Genomic DNA, 20,441 nt, shown 5'->3' with positions numbered 1-20,441 from the left:
AATTTCCGTCTGCGTGTCCGCTGGCATCAATCGGCTTTCCCGCTCATGGCATTCCTTTCAACGGTGATTACTCTGCAATTGTTTAGCGAAATGAGACGTTCTTTTGCACAGCTAATATTTGGGGTGAATACTTGCTTTGTGCACAGTTTCAAGTCGCGCACGTTGCGCGACTGGGTTCCTGAGCCATGGGAACTATCCCATAGAAATGCATGGGGAGTTAGATTTGACAGCGAATTACTCAAAGAAATATTCAGAAACCAGAAATCTTTTTTTAGCGTTTTAATCTTCAGGTTGACTTCTAGCTTTATGCGAAATATCATTTTCCTAAAGTGGTTTTTCTAGGTTCCCGAGAGGTTGTAATTTTGAGCGAGAAAGCTGGGTATGGAGAAACTGGCGACAAGTAGCTTTACGTGCTTACAACATTACTGGCAAATGTGTTGTACCAAACAAACAAAAAATTCACTGTAAAGCGACAGGAGAAGATTTTTCGGTTCGCCATACAGCTTTTTTTTATATGGATAGCGCTTGCTTCTTGATAACTTTGACTGAATAAAAAGTGTGCTGACCTGCCATCCGCTGGGAAGCGGGAAAATTTCGGTGTGCGGTTCCTTGCCGAGTTGTCGCACTGCACACCATCGAAGCCCGCGTTGTTTCCTTTTCTCAGTTTCTCTGACATTTTGAGCCCATTCGCACTCACAGACACCAAAATTTTCACCTTCTAGGCATACTACAAAACTTCTACACGTGCACACAGTGAAAGTGGCAGGAGCAGACGGACAGGATGACAGTAGAAGAGAGAAGAGAGAAAGCGCCGCCCGTCGGCGCAACGAATGAAGCGACTAAATAAATAAATAGGGTGGCAAAAAAGGAAACAGCCAAAAACACATTTTGTTTCTACACATAATGGAATCACTTTACTTTATTGCTGCGTATATTGAAAAGATACAGTCACATATGCAAAAGTTGCTGAATTTTCACTTGGCTACCAGCGTCATGGCGGCACTTCATTTTGCGATACCGAAACTAGCAGAAGCGTCCGGCCCCTGCCTATAGCCATTGCTCGCAGGCTACACGATATCGTGCGTATATGTAGCGTTAGCCTCATTCGGCCACGTAACAAGAGGCAGTTTAATCGGCTTCTTCACGTGCGAACAACTGATTCGTAGTGCGGTGCGCATGCAGTTGATAACTCAACTGCAGCGAACGCAGAAAACGTGCCTTTCTGTCGCCTTCCGACACGAGGAATGGCGGCTCCCCGCAACTTCGATGTGGCTCCCTGCCTCCGCGTTCTTCAGCTGACATCACGAATGAAATGACAGAATTTTACAAACACCGGAAGGTTGATGTGAACGCGATGGACCACTTTGAAAGAGGGCTTCCCCTGACGTTTGAAGAGTGAGGCGGACCAACACCACGTGGACCGGCGCTGCAAGGACACGGGAACGCGCGTGAAAGACGCCAAGGACAAGTGTGGCGCCGTGAACTTGGGTAGCCTGCGTTTTGGAAAATAACAAACACTTGGATGCTCGCCAATACGCCGTCGCACGCGTGGCTAGCTCTTCCGGCACCTCCGGCTATAGGAAAAAGGACAAGGTAACCGGCATTTAGAAAAATAACAAACATTTTAAGTCTTACCGGAGCGTCCTTTACGCGTGACTTTCGTGGCACGTCCAGCGAGGAATAAAGAAAGAAACAAACAAACAAAGAAGGGATATTTTTGCGCCATTGTACGCGCTGCTCCCGCCGACCAAACGCGGCGCACGTGCAATACGTGATGTAGGCCGACGATATCCTTGCTACTTTACTTACAACGCTGCCCGCCATCTAATCAGATAAGCCCAAGTGCCGCGCATACCCTTGCCGCGTTCCTGTGTCCGTGACATCGTTATGTAGTTCGGCATGCGGAGCTTGGCCCGATATCAGAAAATACGCATTGCGACTATGGCGCTCGAGATCGAAAATTGGCCGCGTACCTGCTCGCTTTGCTGCCAGTCGTCCAAAGACGATAGTCCTTTGTCATGCCCTCTCTCCTGCTCACCTCCCCCTCACGCTCCTCCCAGGATCAATGCGATAGAGATGTGCTCAATTCAATCTTCCCCGTCCCCACTGCTGCGCGCCATCTGTTGAGGCAGCGCGATTTAACCTCACAGTTCTTGGACTTGTTCTTCTGCTATGGTAAAGACTAATCGAAAGCATATTCGTAATTAATAGAACGCTGATACTCTCGGGGATGCTCTTATATTTTACCTCAAATATGCTTGAGGTTTACTTTGCTCTGAATGATGGGGGCATGTGTGTGCCATGTCAGGAGTTCGCTTGCAGCTAAGAAAACGGCTGCGCCCTTTTTTCGGTGGCGGGCGGCAAGTAGCTGAACCAAATAAGTCATGCGTACTTTGTGCCACACGGCAACTTTGCTGTGACAGTTGAACGCTCACTTACTGTGTATTCACAATGGGGCGGCACCCAATAGACAACCGGTTCAGCGGCCTTGGGAAAGCCTTTCAAACGGCCGTTCCGCCCGGTTCGCCTCCTCGTTGCGGTGAGGCGGACCGGGCGGAACGGCCGTTTGAAAGGCCTTCCCAAGGCCGCTGAACCGGTTGTCTATTGGGTGCCGCCCCATTGTGAATACACAGTAAGTGAGCGTTCAACTGTCACAGCAAAGTTGCCGTGTGGCACAAAGTACGCATGACTTATTTGGTTCAGCTACTTGCCGCCCGCCACCGAAAAAAGGGCGCAGCCGTTTTCTTAGCTGCAAGCGAACTCCTGACATGGCACACACATGCCCCCATCATTCAGAGCAAAGTAAACCTCAAGCATATTTGAGGTAAAATATAAGAGCACCCTGGAGTGGTACCGGACTAACCGCCGGACGCTACCCCCACCCCACCCTAAGCTGACGCGACGCGAAGCAGTGGTGTTTAGGCAGCTGCAAACACGTGCGCTGATGACGCCAGTAATAGCTAAACACATATGCCCGGAGGTGTACCCCGGTGATGTGTGTGTGATGTGCAAGAAGGACAGGGCCACGGCGGCCCACATCCTGTGGGACTGCAGAAGACACCCGAGCGAGGCCAGTGCAGCAGAGACGTTCCCGCCGTACCTTGTCAGTGCGGCGGCGTGCAAAGACTACGTCATACAACACATGGTCGTCCAGCAAGTGTCGGACGCCCTCGAGCTTCAACGCCCGAAAGTGTCACCCCCACCCGGGGGTAGGCATGAGTAGGTGACGGAAGCCGAGTGGCCGGCTGACACGACGTGAGGCCGCGTCGCGTTTGCAGGACAAATAAGGATGTTTTCTCTCTCTCTCTCTCAAACGGCCGTTCAGCGCAGGTACCAGACAGACAGACAGACAGACAGACAGACAGACAGACAGACAGACAGACAGACAGACAGACAGACAGACAGACAGACAGACAGACGGACGGACGGACGGACGGATGGACGGACGGACGGACGGACGGACGGACGGACGGACGAACGGACGGACGGACCAAAATTATCGCTTTTAAGGCGCAACCACATGCAACGTTTTGGCCGCGTCTTGCAACCGTCTGCGGCGCCTGGCGCCGACGCGGAACGGGCGTTGGAGAGGGCGAGCAACCACATGAGACGCGCGAAGAGCGCTTCTCCGATCCAAGTTGCCAGACTTACTTTGGTAAAGGCAGCATCGTTCTGTTTAAGTCATTCTTAATAAACTGAAGAATAATCAAAACTTCAACAAACAAAACACGTTAAATTGATGTTCTATTAAATAAAGTGCTAAAGAGCCGCCAAATAAAGAGCCGCCATGTTGCGTGCGGAGGGGGACCGGAAATTGAGGACAGCAACATCCGGCGCAGACGCCGAAAACGGACCGAAAATCTGGGATGCGCAGACACCGGCGCTCCGAGCGCGCTGCTGTGTATTTGGTGGCGCGCGCTGAACGCGCGTCGCCGCGGACGGTCTCCAAACGCGACCAAAACGTCGCATGTGGTTGCGCCTTTAGGTAGCCCACAAAAAGCAGCCGGCTGTAAGAACTTCTAACGCCCCTTCGTCTAACGACAAAGACAGTTGAAACGCGAAGCTTTTGAGGCGTGGACTATGATCCTTGACGGTTTATACTTTGATCGTTGCGGTTCAGCCACCATTAACTTCACCGCGATCACCATCACTAACACGTTTTTTCTACTGATGATAAAGGTGATTCAACCATATTTCACTTCACCCACGATCATCATCGTCGTCGGCAGAGAAAGTTGGCTTTTCTGCAGTGCGTTTTGAAGTGGAAGGTCGCAAACAGTGAGACAGAGAAAGCTTCGCTTGAAAATCACCCAGGGATGTATGAAAGCACAGAGAAGCTTTTGCGACATTATTACGGCCTCCTAACCTAACCAAACCTATCCTAACCTACTTCATGCTTGTACCCGCTCAAGCAGGGTGCAAGAGTGTTCCGAGTAGAACCAACTGTTTTTGTTCATGGACACGAAACACTGCGCTCGAAAGAGCACTAACAAAGTCACTGCGAAAAAGAGCCATATTGCTTTCTCTACAATTGGTTTCTCTATAGAAATTTCCCTACAATTCAGAGAAAAAGCCAATCCTAAAAAAAGACCAGTGATTTATCTGCGCCATCCACAGAACATAGTGCGAAAGCAGCAAACATCCCAGCTTATGAAGCGTTGTGCAATAAGTACGTGTACGGGGATAATTAGGACTAATTAAACATCCTCACTGTGTGAGGCCAGCTGGACTTGTTAAATTACCCACTGAAACCTACATGATATCTTCCCTTTAATATTTTTCCTCCTTTTTTCCCTGTCTCTTCCGCCCTACTCCCTTTAGGGCCTTTTTTATTCCTTCCTGCCCGAGTCAGTGATTTCAATGTGTACGTGTCTGCCTCCACGCGTTTCGATGTTCTAGACATTTGGGCTTGCGATGCCCAGCCGACCGCCCTGCGGCGCATACGTTCATATCAATTTGATATATGCGCACGCAGTTGCGAGTATGCCGATTTCTGCATATCACATCACGGTGGTAACAAAGCTTTTGTGAGTGTCGTAACAAAGGGACAATGAGTAATGCAATGAAGTTCTTGCAAGGGTTTTCTTCCACGACGTTTACAGCTCTACTGGACATCCGCATTCGCAAGGTGGATGGGCTAGAATTCTTTTAATAAAAGGTAACTACGTGTGAGCTATGAAATCGCCCAAATACCCGGCGGCGGTGAGCGAATTTGTGCGTGCTATCCTTTGGCAGCCCCAAAGTAAATTTAGGATGCATTGGATGCATTTTATGAAACACATTGTTCTATAATGGTGACGAGCACAGATACATCGCAAACGCAAAACCGCGTGTAAAGGGGTAATGAAGGCGACATATATCCAACTTTGGTTTGTTCTGAAAGACCGTTCTTTCGGTAACTCGCTCAACTCTATCCTTGCTTTTAAAAACGATTTCAGACCTGTCGCGGCGGCTCAGTGGCTAAGACGTTGCGCTGCTGAGCACGAGGTCGCGGGTTCGATTCCCGGTCGCAGCGGCCGCTTTTCTGATGGAGGCGAAAAGCAAAAACGCCCGTGTGTACGAGATTTCGGCACACGTTAAAGATCCCCAGGTGGTCAAAATTAATCCGGAGCCCTCCACTTCGGCGCGCCTCATCGCCTGAGTCGCGTCGGCGCGTTAAACCCTACAATCAATCAAAAATGATTTCAGCAAAACAATCCTAAATGTTGACAAACTCAAATTTCTCACAACACAACGTTAGCGTGACGTCATTGGTGAGGTACCAAAAAACATTAGAGTAATTATTGTGTTAAGTCTATGGCATGTTAACACATAAGCCGCGCGATTGAAAGGAGCCGGAGTGACCGATGCACTTGTAAAATGTACCTACGGCCGTAGCTTGTGTCGGCACCAGCCTATCATACATTCTTGTCTCTGTGGCGTCATATGGGAAGTGCGAGAGAGTGGCGGATGAGTCACCAATCTTTGGTCCGTTTTCCTCATTACGTAGCTTAATTGTTTGCGTTACAATCCTCATGATTGTTATTCTGACGGGGTAATCTTTCGAATGAACCAAACGTATTTTGTTTCCGCTGACATTTTAATTCCTGCAACTCGCTGCCTGCCGTCTACTTTGTCCATCTCGACGCTCCGAACTACGCCGCCCGAGCTGACAGTCAAACGGATGACATGCGCATCACGTTCTGCCATTGAGAGGTCGTTCGCATCACTCGTAAAAAGTTTTAACGAGCGCTGTGTAGGGCCTATGCACTGACATTAGGCCGTGCGGACGCTTCCCAGATTTTTGGCGGCCGTTTGCGTTCAGCATGGTGCTGGGGCTCGGTCGACATTATCCTCATGTTTTGCAAATACCGCGGAGGCAGGAAACGAAATTGCGGGTTAAATATTAGTTACTTTGTGAAAAATTGCACGCACGGCCCAGGCGTGATGTTCAGCATATATACTTAAAGTTAACGGTGTCAAAAATTGTGTCGTACGCTCCATCCTCAACAGGATATATCAACCCACAATCTTGCCCTTCGAATAACAATGCCTTATCGTCATATATTTCCCGACCACGTTAAACGCTAAAAGATCTGAGTTCATACTTGTGATATGCAAAATAGTAATGAACTTCCTGGAAGCCAACTGTCAAGGGAAATTGACGTCAATTGGTGCAGAGAAACTCATACGTAACCGTGTACGCCCTCATTACCTTTGAGGCAATAGAAATCGCTGCAGGCGCAAAAAATGCACTGCCAGGTGTAATCCACGCCGTCTTAGAAGTACATTCTTCAGCTAGTTTACCCTTATCTTAGACGAGTAATACACTTAGACTTAGACGTATAACTTAGACGTAAAACCATACAGCTTGCCAGTGATTCGAGGCAGAAAAAGCTAGCATTCCACCCAGCAATGCCTCAGCACTGCAGCATAGTGCATCAGTGAATAAAATAGGCGGCTTGCGCAAAACGAGAAAAATATCAATATGCCAATTCTACTTTCTCCTGCAGACCGTAACATGGGGGTGGCCTAAATCGGCGTGAGAGAGAGCCGGCGCGTCGGCGCCACCGTCCGACCGGCCCAGACATGGGCCCGGGCGACCCGTCGTCCCCCGCCGTGGGGGTGGCCGACATTCCCGTCAAGTACTCGCACATCTTCCGCAAGAAGCGCACCTGGGAGCTGGTGCTGCTGAGCGGCGCCGTGTGCGGCATCGAGCTGTGCTACGCGGCCGAGACGGCCTTCATCGGGCCCATCCTGCTGGGCCTCGGGGTGCCCATCTCGTTCGTGGCGCTCACCATGTGCCTGAGCCCCGCGATCGGCTTCTTCGTCACGCCGCTGCTGGGCTCGCTCAGCGACACCTGCACGTGGCGCTTCGGCCGCCGGCGGCCCTTCATCGTGCTCCTCTCCGTCGGCATGTTCATCGGCCTCGTGCTCGTGCCCAACGGCCGGGACTTGGGCGTAGCGCTCGGAGACCACGCCGAGGGCGCGCTTCTCCACGGAAGCGACAAGTTGTCCGTAGGAGGGTAAGCAGTGGTCTAAATTTGAATCCAGCGTTGCGCTGCTGAGCACTAGGTCGCGGGTTCGATTCCCGGCCGCGGCGGCCGCTTTTCCAATGGAGGTTAAAAACATAAAACGACCTTGTGCACGAGATTTCGTCACACGTTAAAGATCCCCAGGTGGTCAAAATTAATCCCTCATCGTCTGCGTTGCGTCGGCGCGTTAAACCCTACAATCAATCAATCAATCAATCAATCAATCAATCAATCAATCAATCAATCGATCAATCGATCAATCGATCGATCAATCAATCAATCAATCAATCAATCAATCAATCAATCAATCAATCAATCAATCAATCAATCAATCAATCAATCAATTTGAATCCAGTAGGTATGCAGCTGCTTGCGATGCCCTCTGCAAATACCATATTGCCGTATCCTTTAAGTTCGGGATGTTTCTTTCCACCTGCAACAGTTCGGAACATCGCATTACTTTGAAGACAAAGTTACCTCGCACCGCCGGTATCCTATGTGCAACACCTGCTCAGATAACACTTAATGCATGGTTTCTGAGGGGTTAAAGCCAGCAGGAGTAATTACAGCTATAGTAGAATCTCGATAAACGGAAATCGCTTAAACGGAATTGCCGCTCAAACGGAATTGTAGCCTGTTAAGTTGGTTGGTTTTGTACTCAGATAGAGTAAAAAAAAAAACGGTTCTGGGAATGCCCCTACGCGCCAAACCCCCTCCCTTCCCCATCCCCTGAGCAGTGGGAGCGCGAGCTGGCCAGCTCACGGTGCGAGGACCAAGAACGCCTCATCACTTGCGCCCAAGCAGCTGCGCTAGCTCGCGGCTATCTGGACTGAGAAAGCCACCCACTTTTATGCTTAATAAATGTTTTCCAATCGAATCCAATCGGAACTAAAATTTCCGCCTCACCGTGTAAACTGAACCGAAAAGGGAACTTCATGTGAAATCCATGGCCAATAGCATCACCTTTTTCCGGTCCCGGCTGTTTAGTTTTTGTTTCTTTTTTAGCCTCGTTGGCCTCGTAAGCCTCGTCTCGTTAGTAACAAGCCACGGTAGCGCGACGAATGCAACATCGCAGTTCTTGCTCTACTCGTTCGGTCTCGATCCAAGTCACCGACGTCACAGGGCTTAGCTCCTGCCGCCTCGTTAGTGCTATTAGTGCTTCATTACCGCGTTGCCATCTTCTAAATTCGCTGGCTCGTAAGCACTCGCAAAGTCGAGGCCTGAGGCGTGCACACCATGCGCTTACGTTAGAAAAGAAAGGACATCATTTTTGACTTCGAAAGCTCCTCTTTGGTGCATTTTCCTGCATATTTTTGGGGCACAGTGACTAACTGTTGCCAAATAAACTGTGTGAATGTTGTCCCTAATCTTACTGTAGTTTTTTTGCTTTCTGAAAAACTATCAGCTACTTTCACCTTCCAGTGCTTAGAAGTTCCACGAAATGATCTTAATTGTGTGAACTAGCGTAAATTTGCATTTTTGCTCATCTCTCTCAGTAAATGAAACTCCCATTAAATGGAACTAATTTTTTGGTCCCTTGAAGTTCCGTTTATCGAGAGCCTACTACATCGGAATCAGCTTTTGTCGACTAGTTACTCATAAGTCATAGAATATTCTTTCGCAGTCATTTTTCCGAGTAAAGGCTATGTATGTTCGCAAAAAATGGTTTATGAAACGGTTGATAAACCTTCCTGAGTTGCAGAGTAGTAGATGCGTCATTATGCATCATTGGAAAAAATAAATCCGTTTTAAATTTGAGCAATGTAATAAAGGGGACTGGTTTGTTGCGTAACACACTCTAGCGTGCCGAGTGGTTGGACGAATATTGGTCGAAAAAGACATGACGCAATGCACGGTGCACCGCACCTGTCATTCGCACGCCTTGATCTGTGATACTCACCCAAAGAACGCGGATCAATTGCGCTTTGTTTTATTCTCACCTTCAACTTGTGATACAAAAAAAACTTCGAAAAAACATTTTTGTTCCCATAGCCTGGCTGGCTAGTGTCGGGACCAATGGTTAGACATACCGCATAACTCAGCAAACGGTACCACAGGGACAAATGGAACAAAATACAGTTCATACCACAAGCTAGCTGCAGCACTGTGGAGCCTACATTGTTATCAATAGTGCGCCCACTGAGGGTGCCTAACTCGACGTGAAGGGGGTCCTGAAAGGACATTCCCTTCTCCCCTCTCGGCAAGTGGAACCGCAGGGCCCCGGCGCCTTTTGTCGCTTCCTTCGCAGTGAGTTAGGCGCCCTGAGGGGGACAACAATGTAGCCTCCACAGTGCTGCAGCTAGCTTATGGTATTAAATATAGTGGAATCTCGTTAAACCGTATCCGCACAAGCCGTAGTTTCTTCTCATACGTAGTTAAGCCGAATCCCCGACTCGGTTTCCCTTTAACCTAATACATTCGGATAAACCATAGTGCCCGTTAGTACCGTAATTACCCGATTCTAACGCGCCCCCGATTCTAACGTGCACTCGATTTTCCTGACAAAAAACCGAAAAAACTTGCACCTCCGATTGTAACGCGCACGGAACTGTGTGAGCAAGAAAAACGAATGCGAGATAAACGGGTGATTTATTTCCCGAAGTAATGTCACTCCTCGTCGCTCTCCGCTGACCACAACATCTCGTCCTCGGTGCCGTCAAGCACGTTCGCGATGCCACACTTCTGAACTAACGTTCAACCATGGTCGATGGAATCGTGGCCCAAGCCTCACACGCCCATCCCGCGAGCTTCTCCAGAGGCGCACGCTTCAGCCGACCGCTCGTTTTGAACGCGTGGGAGACGCTGCTGCCATAGCTGTTATCAAGCGCGCAAGTGGAACGATTTGACGATTTGTGTGAACGCCGACAGAAAAGCCTAGGCGCCTATGCTTCCTGCGCCCGAAAAATCGTTGCTAAAAGCTTTAGCGCAATCTTGACATGGCGATGGCGATGGGTGGGACGAAATTTCCACTGTTTCGGTTTCGGTTTCGCATCCGATTCTAACGCGCATGCGATTTTTCTACCTATTTTTTCGGGAAAAAAGTGCGCGTTAGAATCGGGTAAGTACGGTACGTACCTTCTTCGCGTCCACGTCAGAAACTGTTTAACGAGGTTTCACTGTATACTGGGTTACACAATGCACTTTTGGGGACAAAGAAGATCACATAGATTATTTATCAAGCGACATCACTATCCTCTAACGAAGAACGGTTCATTGCCGCAGAAAAGTTTTTTGCTGCTTTCACATCAGCCGGTATAGCATTTCAAATAAGAGCACCATGAAATTCTGCATCTTGACGCACTCAGTATGACACAGAACCTCAAACACATTGAGACCGTACAACTGCCTCATTCTTGCTTGCCAACACCTGTCTGTTCTTTATCTTCCAGCAACTCTACCACACCGACGGCCCAGAGCGAGGTCCGATCCACCGGCTGGGGCATCGCGATCACCATCCTGGGCTTCGTGTTCCTCGACATGTGCTGCGACGCGTGCCAGTCGCCGTCCAGGAGCTACGTCCTCGACGTCACCGTGGCCTCGGATCACGCGAGGGCGCTGTCCACCTTCACCGTAGTCTCGGGCCTGTCCGGTGCCGTCGGCTACGTCATGGGCGGCATCGACTGGGAAAGCACGGCGGTCGGCGCCAGTCTGGGCGGACACGTCAAGACAGTCTTCGGCATCGTCGGCGCCTTCTTCGTCTTCTGCATCGCCGCCACGCTCTCGAGCTTCCGCGAAATGCCGCTGCCGATCGCCAGGAAAGCTGAAGCTGCCGGCCTTTTCGAGCAGGAGGGAAGCGGGGAATACGAGAGGTTCAACAACGAAGAAGAGTGCGCTGGCAACGACGGAATGGAGCTGGGAAAACTGGCACCGAACAGCCCTTGCAAGCCTTCCAGTGAGGCCAAGGATGACGGCGAGGCACCGACGCTAAAGGGTTACCTGCTTTCCATCATCTACATGCCGAGGTGAAGGGTTCGGTTGGTAACTTCAGAAAGAAAGAACATAGGTCAGTGTCAGAAACTATGGCAAAATAATGGCTGCACTGACTGCCATAAAGTAGCACGCATGCAGACACATGCCCGTGTGTTTCGCGCAACTTGGACCAAGCATTAAAATTAGAAACATATTATTATGCATTAGTAAAGTCCGCAGTGCTGACTCCCCGTGGAAACTATTATAATCTCACCACTTTTTTAAGTTTTACCAAAGAACTAATTTGCTATGGTAAAATTATCAAGTTTTAACTACTGAATTAAGACATGATTACAAAGGAGCATGTTTGCGTGCGTGCGTTATGTATGAACAAATATGAGGAGTGGATTCCCGCTATTCCGCTCATTTAGCTGCAGCAAATCACCGTATTCAATCCTCAAGATGGGAAGGGAGAGTAGGGTCGTAACCTTGTAAATGGAACCACGATTTAGTAAACCGAACTGACATATTTTCGTATGGCCGAGGTATTTATTAATGGTTTAGCGCTATACAATTGGGGAAAATTATTTAAGGGGGAACTGCAGGGATTAATACGTAACCCTGAATAATAATATTAAAGAAATAAATAAAATAAATTGAATGGTTAAAATCTTAAACGTGCAGTTTAGCTCTTAGTTTCCTCGAGCGTTACAGCTTTTTTTCACAAAAAATTAAATTCAAATGTTCAGAAGTGCCTTTTGAATCGCGCCATCCACCCCAACTACGCGGTATTTATTTATTTATTTATTTATTTATTTATTTATTTATTTATTTATTTATTTATTTATTTATTTATTTATTTATTTATTTATTTATTTATTTATTTATTTATTTATTTATTTATTTATTTATTTATTTATTTATTTATTTATTTATTTATTTATTTATTTATTTATTTATTTATTTATTTATTTATTTATTTATTTATTTATTTATTTATTTATTTATTTATTTATTTATTTATTTATTTATTACATACTGTTGACCCCACCTGGGGATTAGGCAGGGGGGCATATTCACTGCAGTATAACAAACCGACAACGCGGGGTGAAGTACAGCCATAGAAAAAAGTAAACAGAGACTACTTTCCATTTAATCAACTGCGTCTATGCAGCAGATAACAGGTCATTCGACTCAGGTACGGTGCGCGGAAAGAAAGAAAATTTAAACACGCCTGACCTGGCGCTGTAGAGGGTAAGCGATGCGCCGTATCGATGTCGTGTACAGCCGGTAAAACGCTTGTCTATAATAGCGATTTCACCTTCAACCAGCTACACCCGAAAACTGCCGAAACATACTCGTTCCAAACATGTCGGAGGCAAAAGCGAAGGGCTAAGACTTCAGAATTCCGCAGTAGTTTTATTGAAATCCCGCTCCGGCGGGGCAGTATAGGGCTGAGAGTACGAATGCTGTGTTATAGACAAGCCTTTTAACGGCTGTACGTCGAGCCGTCTATGGTTGAACAAACTGGTCGGGGTTATTTCCAAGTTTGTTGCTCTTAGGCTGGTAAAGAAAATTTATTCTCTATATTTTTACGACGTGCTTGCAATTTTGGATGTCATGCTCTTTCATCCGATTAATGGTGATTTAATCTGCGATATTTCAAGACGATAAATAGAACAGCCTTGCGCTGTATTATTTCAAGAGCCCGAATGTTTTTTTGCTTATAAGGGTCCCAAACTGCGCATGCGTATTCTATTTTCGGTCTTTTAATCGAGGTGCATGCGAGTATTTTAATACTTGGAGAAGCAAACCTAAGTTTGTGTCTGAGAAGGCAAAGCTTACGAAATGAGAAAGCACAGATATTAGAAACGTACTGGTTCCAACATAATTTGTTTGTAATCATGACACCAAGGTAATCGTAAGCGCTGACATTGCAAAGTGTCTGTATTTGAAGGTCGTAGAACAACGACAAAATATATATTTTTTAATTTTCATAGACACATTTTTCGGCGTTTAGCTTCATATATATATATGAGCGTTAAGAATGTTCTAATTTAATTTTATCAGGTCCTCGGGGCAAGTTATTTGGTTAAAAAGAATACAGTCGTCCGCGAACAATCTTATTTGTACTGGGTGAGTAATTACATTAATAATGTCATTGATATATATAAAAAACAATAGGGTGCTAGTACTTGCCTTGCAGCACGCCATATATGTCCCGGTAAAGGTTTGGAACAGTTCTTTTCAATGCTGACATACTGCATGCGGTTGGATAAATAGGAACAAATCCGATTTGTTATACACGCAGGAAGTCCGATTCACTGTAGCTTGTGCATGATATGTGCGTGAAAAACAATGTCAAAGGCTTTACAGAAATCAAATAAAATTACAAATTTCAAAATACAATAAGATTACAATAAAATTGCAAAACTAAACAAGAGAGGTTAGTTGGCTCACAGTAGAAAATCCTTTTCTGAATCCATGTTAAAAAGAAAGATAATCATTATCGTTCAGAAATTTCGGAATGCAGGTGTAATGTGTCGCAAAATTTTGCAACGAGATCATGCTATTGAAATGAAACGATAAAAATCGGGAATCATACCGTCGCCCCGTTTTAAACACGGGTACAATGCGTCCAGCCGTCCAGAAAGGGGGTAATGCACCAGAAGTTACTGATGCGTTGAATATCGCTACAAGAAAATGTGATAACATTTCAGCGTATCGAGAAAGAAAGGCGTTCGGTAACCCACAGGACCAGGTGATGTATTAGTTTTCAGGTTAAGCAGCATTGAAATTACGCCAGATATAGACACGATATCAACATTAACTCTGCAAAGGGGAACACTTTTGGGCATAGGCTCATTTACTATGGAAAAGAAGCTATGAAAATAAGTGCTGAAATGGTCAGCAATGTCCGCCTTATCAACGAGGAGCCTGTCACTATGACGTAGTTTTTCGATATAGGTTTTTCTTTTGTTAGACAAAAAATTCCGAACATTTTTGCGGGGAAGATCGAATGAAGTTGGGCAGCTCGTGCTCAACATAATGAGGTTTTGCACTTGCCACGGCTTGGTTGACGGATAGTTGAGGGGCTTGAATAACGTTACGAGGGGACGTTCCTCGCTTCCGGCGTTTATAATATCACTAGAAATTCAAGCTTACAAGTCTTGGTCGCCTTGTCCGGAATAAAATGGTCAATACATTGCAGACTCATGTTTTAGAATGTCTCCCACATTTTAGTGGCATCAGAACAGTGGCAGTTGTATAGATGTAGCTCTAAAAAATCTAACAGGTTCATCCTGTGGACGCGAAAAATCTCTGACGCGGATAAATTTAGTTCGAGGAGCGGTGCACGCAGCTTCTACAGGGCACGAAAATGACACCATGCAGAGATCAGAAAGACCATTCTTAATGGAATCCAGAAATTTTTCTCTCGAATGACTGACAAAGATAACGTCAAGCATGGAAGCACAGGTCACGTTGACGCGTGTTGGTTGCTTCACTATCAGGTGCCAAATTTTGACACACCGTTATATCAGTAGGTATGAAGCATGCGGGGATCACACGATATCAGAGAAAAGAGAGTCCAATTAATGGCAGGCGAGTTAAAATCAACCCACGAGGAATATGTTGTCATGCTTGTGCTCGTGTGAGTCATGTAGAAACTGCAGAGACGAATCAGAGGCACGATACACAGAAAAAATAAGGAGCGAACGCCCACAGTAGGATACCTTTAAAGCAAGGCTTTTGTGGTTGTTTATCTGACGCAAAAGTGTCCCATCAAGAGAAGGTTTTACAAGACAGAAACACCCCCAACCCGGTTTCTATCTCGACGATGGACACGTAAGAGGACGGAAAAACGACGTCATCACCCAACCAAGTCTCCGTAGTCCCAACAATGTGTGGGCTATCACCAAAAACAGAAAGAATGGACTATTTTATTACGTGCGTTGATGTTTAAAATACCGAGCCCAATACAGCTCGATAGCTCCCGATACAGCTCCATGCAAACCATGGCACGCGCTTAAACTCAGCAGTAGCGAGCAGCGGCGCTACACGTACAAGACGGATCTAAGCAATCCTAAAGCAATTCGAGTTTCTCCGCCATCTGGGCAAGCGGGAGGAGTGTTTAGGTTCAAGAAAAAAAGTGTTTAGAAGTGTTTAATGTTTAAAAGTTTAAAAGTTTAAAAAGTGTTTAGGTGTCCTCGGAGCGCGGGTTACTTACGATGACTGGTCGTAGTCGGTGTGGATGCGCACGGACCGGAAAAGGAGCGGTTTACGCGTTTCGTGTTAGAGACATTTTGGCTTGCAACATTGCCTCAGTCCTGCCCAACTGACCACTCAGCGCCGTTCGTGCATCCATTTACATTATTTAAAAATGTGTCTCCAGTTGGGAGTTATGCCGATCGGTGTATATCAAAGGGACAACAAAGCCACTCTTACCGTCGTTATGAGTTTTCAGCTCCGCTGCTTGTCCACATTGGCAGGGAGGAATGGCCTCGAATTTTTAATACAATGTTGATTTACGATAATGTGTATCGGACATTACATTACACACGTAAGAACATCCCCGCTTGTAGATCAGCATGCGAGGGTTCTGGTAGCAGTTCAGAAATCGATTGGCCGATTACCTCCGACATGTACCTGGCTGCTCTACAGCACAACCTGCGCAGCAGCATCACTTATACGTGCCCGCAGGTCCATGTGGATTCTGTGCCTGACCAACCTGTTCTGTTGGATGTCGCTGGTGAGCTACTCGCTGTTCCTGACGGACTTCGTGGGTGCCATCGTGTACGGCGGAGACCCGATGGCGCCCATGGGCACCGAGTCCTACCGGCTCTACCAGAGCGGCGTGCGCCTTGGGTGCTTTGGCCTGGCCATTGACTCAGTGACCTGCGCTCTCTACTCCGTTTTCATCGAGAGGCTCGTCAAGCGCTTCGGTGAGAGCACGCGGGCCGCTGCGAGAAGTCTGCGCGCTTTGCGCGAGGAGCGACATCTTCAGAACAAATTTAGCAAGGATTTGCGGAGCCGGAAAAAGAGGAGAGGGCACAGTTATATTCCCCTTTAACAATAGCATCCGGGTCAGCATAGATTCATCGCAACTCTTAAAATAAATGTGAGAACTGATTAAACATTTTTGGCTTATTAATGGATGACTGAACCTCAACTTGAACAATCCTAGCTCGGTTTGAAGGTCAAATTTACGTCTTGCCGCGGGAAAAAGGCTAGACAGATACAGACAGACCAAACAGTAACACAGGAAACGTGTCACCTCATAAACTGTGTGAAGTAAGCGTTATACAAGAATTAGCATTTAGCCAAAGTTTCATCTCTTTCCGCCTCCATATCTAAAAATGTCTCGCGAAGACACGGTCATCTACAGGCAGCTACTTACTAACACATTTCCACATAGTACATTACTACACTCAATACATCCGACATTACACACATACACTTGTAAATTCAGCATAGAGCCATGCACTCTCTACCACATGGTATGGGAGTGCCCCCACACCATCCCTTGCCCCAAACCCAAATCCCTCATTTGAGAAGTGGGAGGGTCGATTGACCAGCTCGAACCCGGATCACCAACAACGTCTGGTAGACCGGGCGAGACAAACCGCCAAGACCCACGGCTTCCTGGACTAAGAAGGTTCCCCACCTGGCGGTCAGCCCAACAACATTGACTGCTCCATTAAATGTTTATTCGTCCTCCTGAAATCAGTAACTGCCACTAGGTCCTAGCGCGTGGAACTTTGCGAAGCATGCTAAAGGAAGAGAGCCCTCGGCTTTGTTTGTCCCCGTGCAGGCGCCAAGCCCGTGTACGTGCTGGGCCAGGTGGCCTACACGGTGGGCGTGGCGCTGCTGGCCCTGAGTCGCACCAAGGCGGCCGTGCTGCTCGTGTCACCGGCGGCGGGACTTCTGTACGCCACGCAGTTCACCATGCCCTTCATCCTGGTGGCACACTACCACAGCTCACGAATGGTACGTGCCCAACTGCGCCTCTATTTCCAGCCCCCAGAAAGAAATATCTCGAGATATTGCTTTAAGCTGCGACTGCCTGCTTGCAAGAGGCAACGGGGCATTTCTGGACAAGGGATATGATATCTTTTGTAAGACGCAGGGCCTGCCTCTAAACAAATATGCGTTCGATCGTATTTTAGAGCATTCTCATCATTATGATCATTATCATCGTCATAATCTGTGTCCACGTACCATAAAGAGCCCGATTTTGAGAGTGTCGGTTCTCCTTATGCATGGTGAATGAATGAGCGGTGAGTGGAATGGCACGACGTTTCACCTCTCGAGTACCAGAACTATCATCACCGTCCTCGTCGTCACCATCACTCTCTTAGAGACGGACATCCATGTGCCATGCAGCAGAATGCAAGGCGGGATCTTTATGCCTGTGCTTGAGCGACACAATGTGTTTCTTTTGCCGGGATATTACCGACTTACTCAAATGTTTAATTATTCACTCAGATATGAACCCGACGCAGTTATGAATGATGTGTGAGGAGGACTGTTGGTTTGCGCACGAGGAGTCGGGTTTGAATTTCGGCGATGGCTGTTGTATCCAATGCACAAAAATGCAAAGGGGTCCTGTTCACACTTCCCTGAAGAAGTTTTTGATTGCATAAAACTCTAAAATGAACCTTCCACTGCGTAAGACTGCGAGCGAGAAATCGAGCTGGCTATTTTATAGCACGGTGTGCTCCAAGTTCATACATTTTTTGGGCAGTTCTGCTATGTGCCTTGGGTCGCTATGAGGGAAGGGCCGGGACAGTTTTTACGGCGCCAGCCATACAGGCGATATTTTACATCTGCGCCGGTAGTAACGCAATCACGTGTACCGGAAGAATTTCACGATACTTTCAGCACGCCAGTGTCAGATCGTGCACATCGCTGCTTGTGCATGCCGCAGTTGGAGCCCGACGCCGACTGGTCCGAGCGCGGCCTGGGCACGGACATTGCCCTCGTGAGCAGCATGATGTTCCCCGCCCAACTGCTGCTCTCGCTGGGAGCCGGCCCCCTGGTGCGACTCGCCGGCGGGTCGCCCACCGTCATCATGTGTGCCGCGGCAGCCGTCAGCGCCTGTGGAGCAATCTGCGCCACGCGGGTCACCTACCACAGGCTGTGAAAGCGGCTGCTGTGCCGTCTTCAGATCGCGTGTACCTACAGCTGTACAACTCTCCGCTAGTCGGCTTCCCTATAGGGTGCCGTGCCATCTGCCCCGAGGTGTGCCGTGTCATCTGTCCTTAGGGGATGCCGGTTCTGTTGGATGCCTCTTCAAAGATCCGCCATTTCAGACGCTGAAGCAAGAAGGGCCTTCAATTAGCCGCATCTTTGCCAGTCGTGATGTATGAAGTTCCGAATTAGTCACTGCTTTGGACGCTCTTCTTTATACTCGACTGGCCGTAAAGGCAGTGCTGCAGAGAGTACTACAGCATGAGAAACAAGCATTGCAGTGTATCGTTAGACATCGTGTTGTGATACGCTGTAACTTGTATGCGGAGCTTTTAAGGCAAATCTTGTCATTTTATTTTTAGCACGGTGGTTATTGTTATGCACGCAACGTGTCCGGGATGCCGCCCCATTCCCTGTTTCACGAAATCACCCACCAAGTAGTCGCGTTGGCAGCTGTGTCGACACTGACAGAGGCCTGAAGCGTTGTTGCTACTTCGGGTGTTTAATGCGAGTTTAGGAGACGCTTGCGGTATGGCCTGATTTCTGCGTCAAGATCTCTTTTGCATTTGGTGTGCTCAAGCAACTAAGTGTGGCAGATGTCCTGCAAATGTTTTGAGACCCATTGTCAAGAAAAATGTATAAATGTTGTTGACGTTGTCCTCGATGATAGTAACTCCCGCAGTCCTGTGATATATGGTAAGGAAAGGTTGTCTTCCGCAAGGTTAGCTGACCTCGAAAGTCCCTCTGTGCATACGTTCACACAATTGTGAAGCCAATACGTCAGTCACAATGTTGGCGTGTAACATAAAAACACCCCATCATGGGGTTAGCAGTGAATGCAAGTGTAAGAACCGTCAATCTGCGTGCCCTCTGTGTTGAAGGTGGCAGCGATCGCTGTACCCACAGTACACACTTCTGGTAGACAAAGCGGCTGTGTTCCAGGTAACGCACTCCAGAAGGTTTTTTTAGGGATACACCATGTATGGTGACGATCATTAACAAAGGTAAACGAACTACATGCGTGTCGTTCATTATACAAGAAAGTAACGATCGGAGAGTGAAGTGGGGCAGGCACTGATTTTCACCCACCCCCATGTGATCCGGTGCTTTTCGGGTAAGCATCCACTCGAAACTCTGTGTTAGAGCGCTTCTCTGCCGTCCTGATTCCAAACACGAATTCCTACCTACAAGAAGCGCCCATGCCCCACCAACCAGAACGACATAAACAGAAACGTCTTCAATGTACAGTTGGCATGGACGAGTTGTTCTGAAAAAGTAGACATAGTACTGACTGTGTTGTCGAAGTATGTCTCTTGAGTGATCCCCAAACAGGTGATTTCGCATCTCCGAAATGTTTTTATGCTGTGCGTTGGTGTTGTTTCAGTGATGTCACAATTGTGACCGCCAAAGACGAATGATATAAACGAGAAAACAGGCACACGTTGGACTCTGGAGTGTACGTGATTGTACTAGTGGCATGATCTTGAATGTATCGTCATGCATCAATATTCCGCCTCTGTCTCCCCTTTTCTCCTTGTTAACGTTCACAGTTCAGGCCACGAATGGACAATCTCGTCCGCATGTTGCTGCACAACACTCGACATCTTATCCTTAGCCATAGTCTTCAGATAACCGAGTTTAACGAGTTTGGCGCAACGTATACCAAAAGCCACGCGTCTACAGTTCTTCGGAGCAGCGCAGCTGCGTTCAGCATATAAGCAAGAGTACCTATACGGACGCGGAACTTGCATCCCGTGGTTAAGCGTGTATTGGCGCTTCAAATATGGTAAGACAGAACAATGTAAAAGAACAGACTTATAAAAAACC

General features: G+C 47.5%; 1 protein-coding gene across 8 annotated transcripts in view; it reads left to right on the top strand.

Annotated features, from left to right (window-relative positions):
• Nucleotides 1-20,122, top strand: part of LOC144179141 (membrane-associated transporter protein-like) — a 73,246-nt gene extending 53,124 nt beyond the window's left edge. For all 8 annotated transcript variants that reach the window (XM_077707373.1, XM_077707371.1, XM_077707375.1 and 5 more), the window contains exons 2-6: nt 6,993-7,505; nt 10,904-11,476; nt 16,125-16,366; nt 17,236-17,411; nt 18,352-20,122. In XM_077707373.1, coding sequence (XP_077563499.1) covers nt 7,069-7,505; nt 10,904-11,476; nt 16,125-16,366; nt 17,236-17,411; nt 18,352-18,567 — 1,644 coding nt within the window. In that variant the 5' untranslated portion in view covers nt 6,993-7,068 and the 3' untranslated portion in view covers nt 18,568-20,122. The remainder of the gene's footprint in view (nt 1-6,992; nt 7,506-10,903; nt 11,477-16,124; nt 16,367-17,235; nt 17,412-18,351) is intronic.
• Nucleotides 20,123-20,441: the final 319 nt, after the last annotated feature.

The sequence above is a fragment of the Haemaphysalis longicornis genome, unplaced genomic scaffold (genome assembly GCF_048455015.1).
Source record: "Haemaphysalis longicornis isolate Haplotype H1 unplaced genomic scaffold, Haemaphysalis longicornis Haplotype H1 scaffold_4, whole genome shotgun sequence".
NCBI classification, from domain to species: Eukaryota; Metazoa; Arthropoda; class Arachnida; order Ixodida; family Ixodidae; genus Haemaphysalis; species Haemaphysalis longicornis.
Note: the sequence above shows the minus strand (reverse complement) of the source record. Positions and strands in the feature narration are given on the sequence as shown.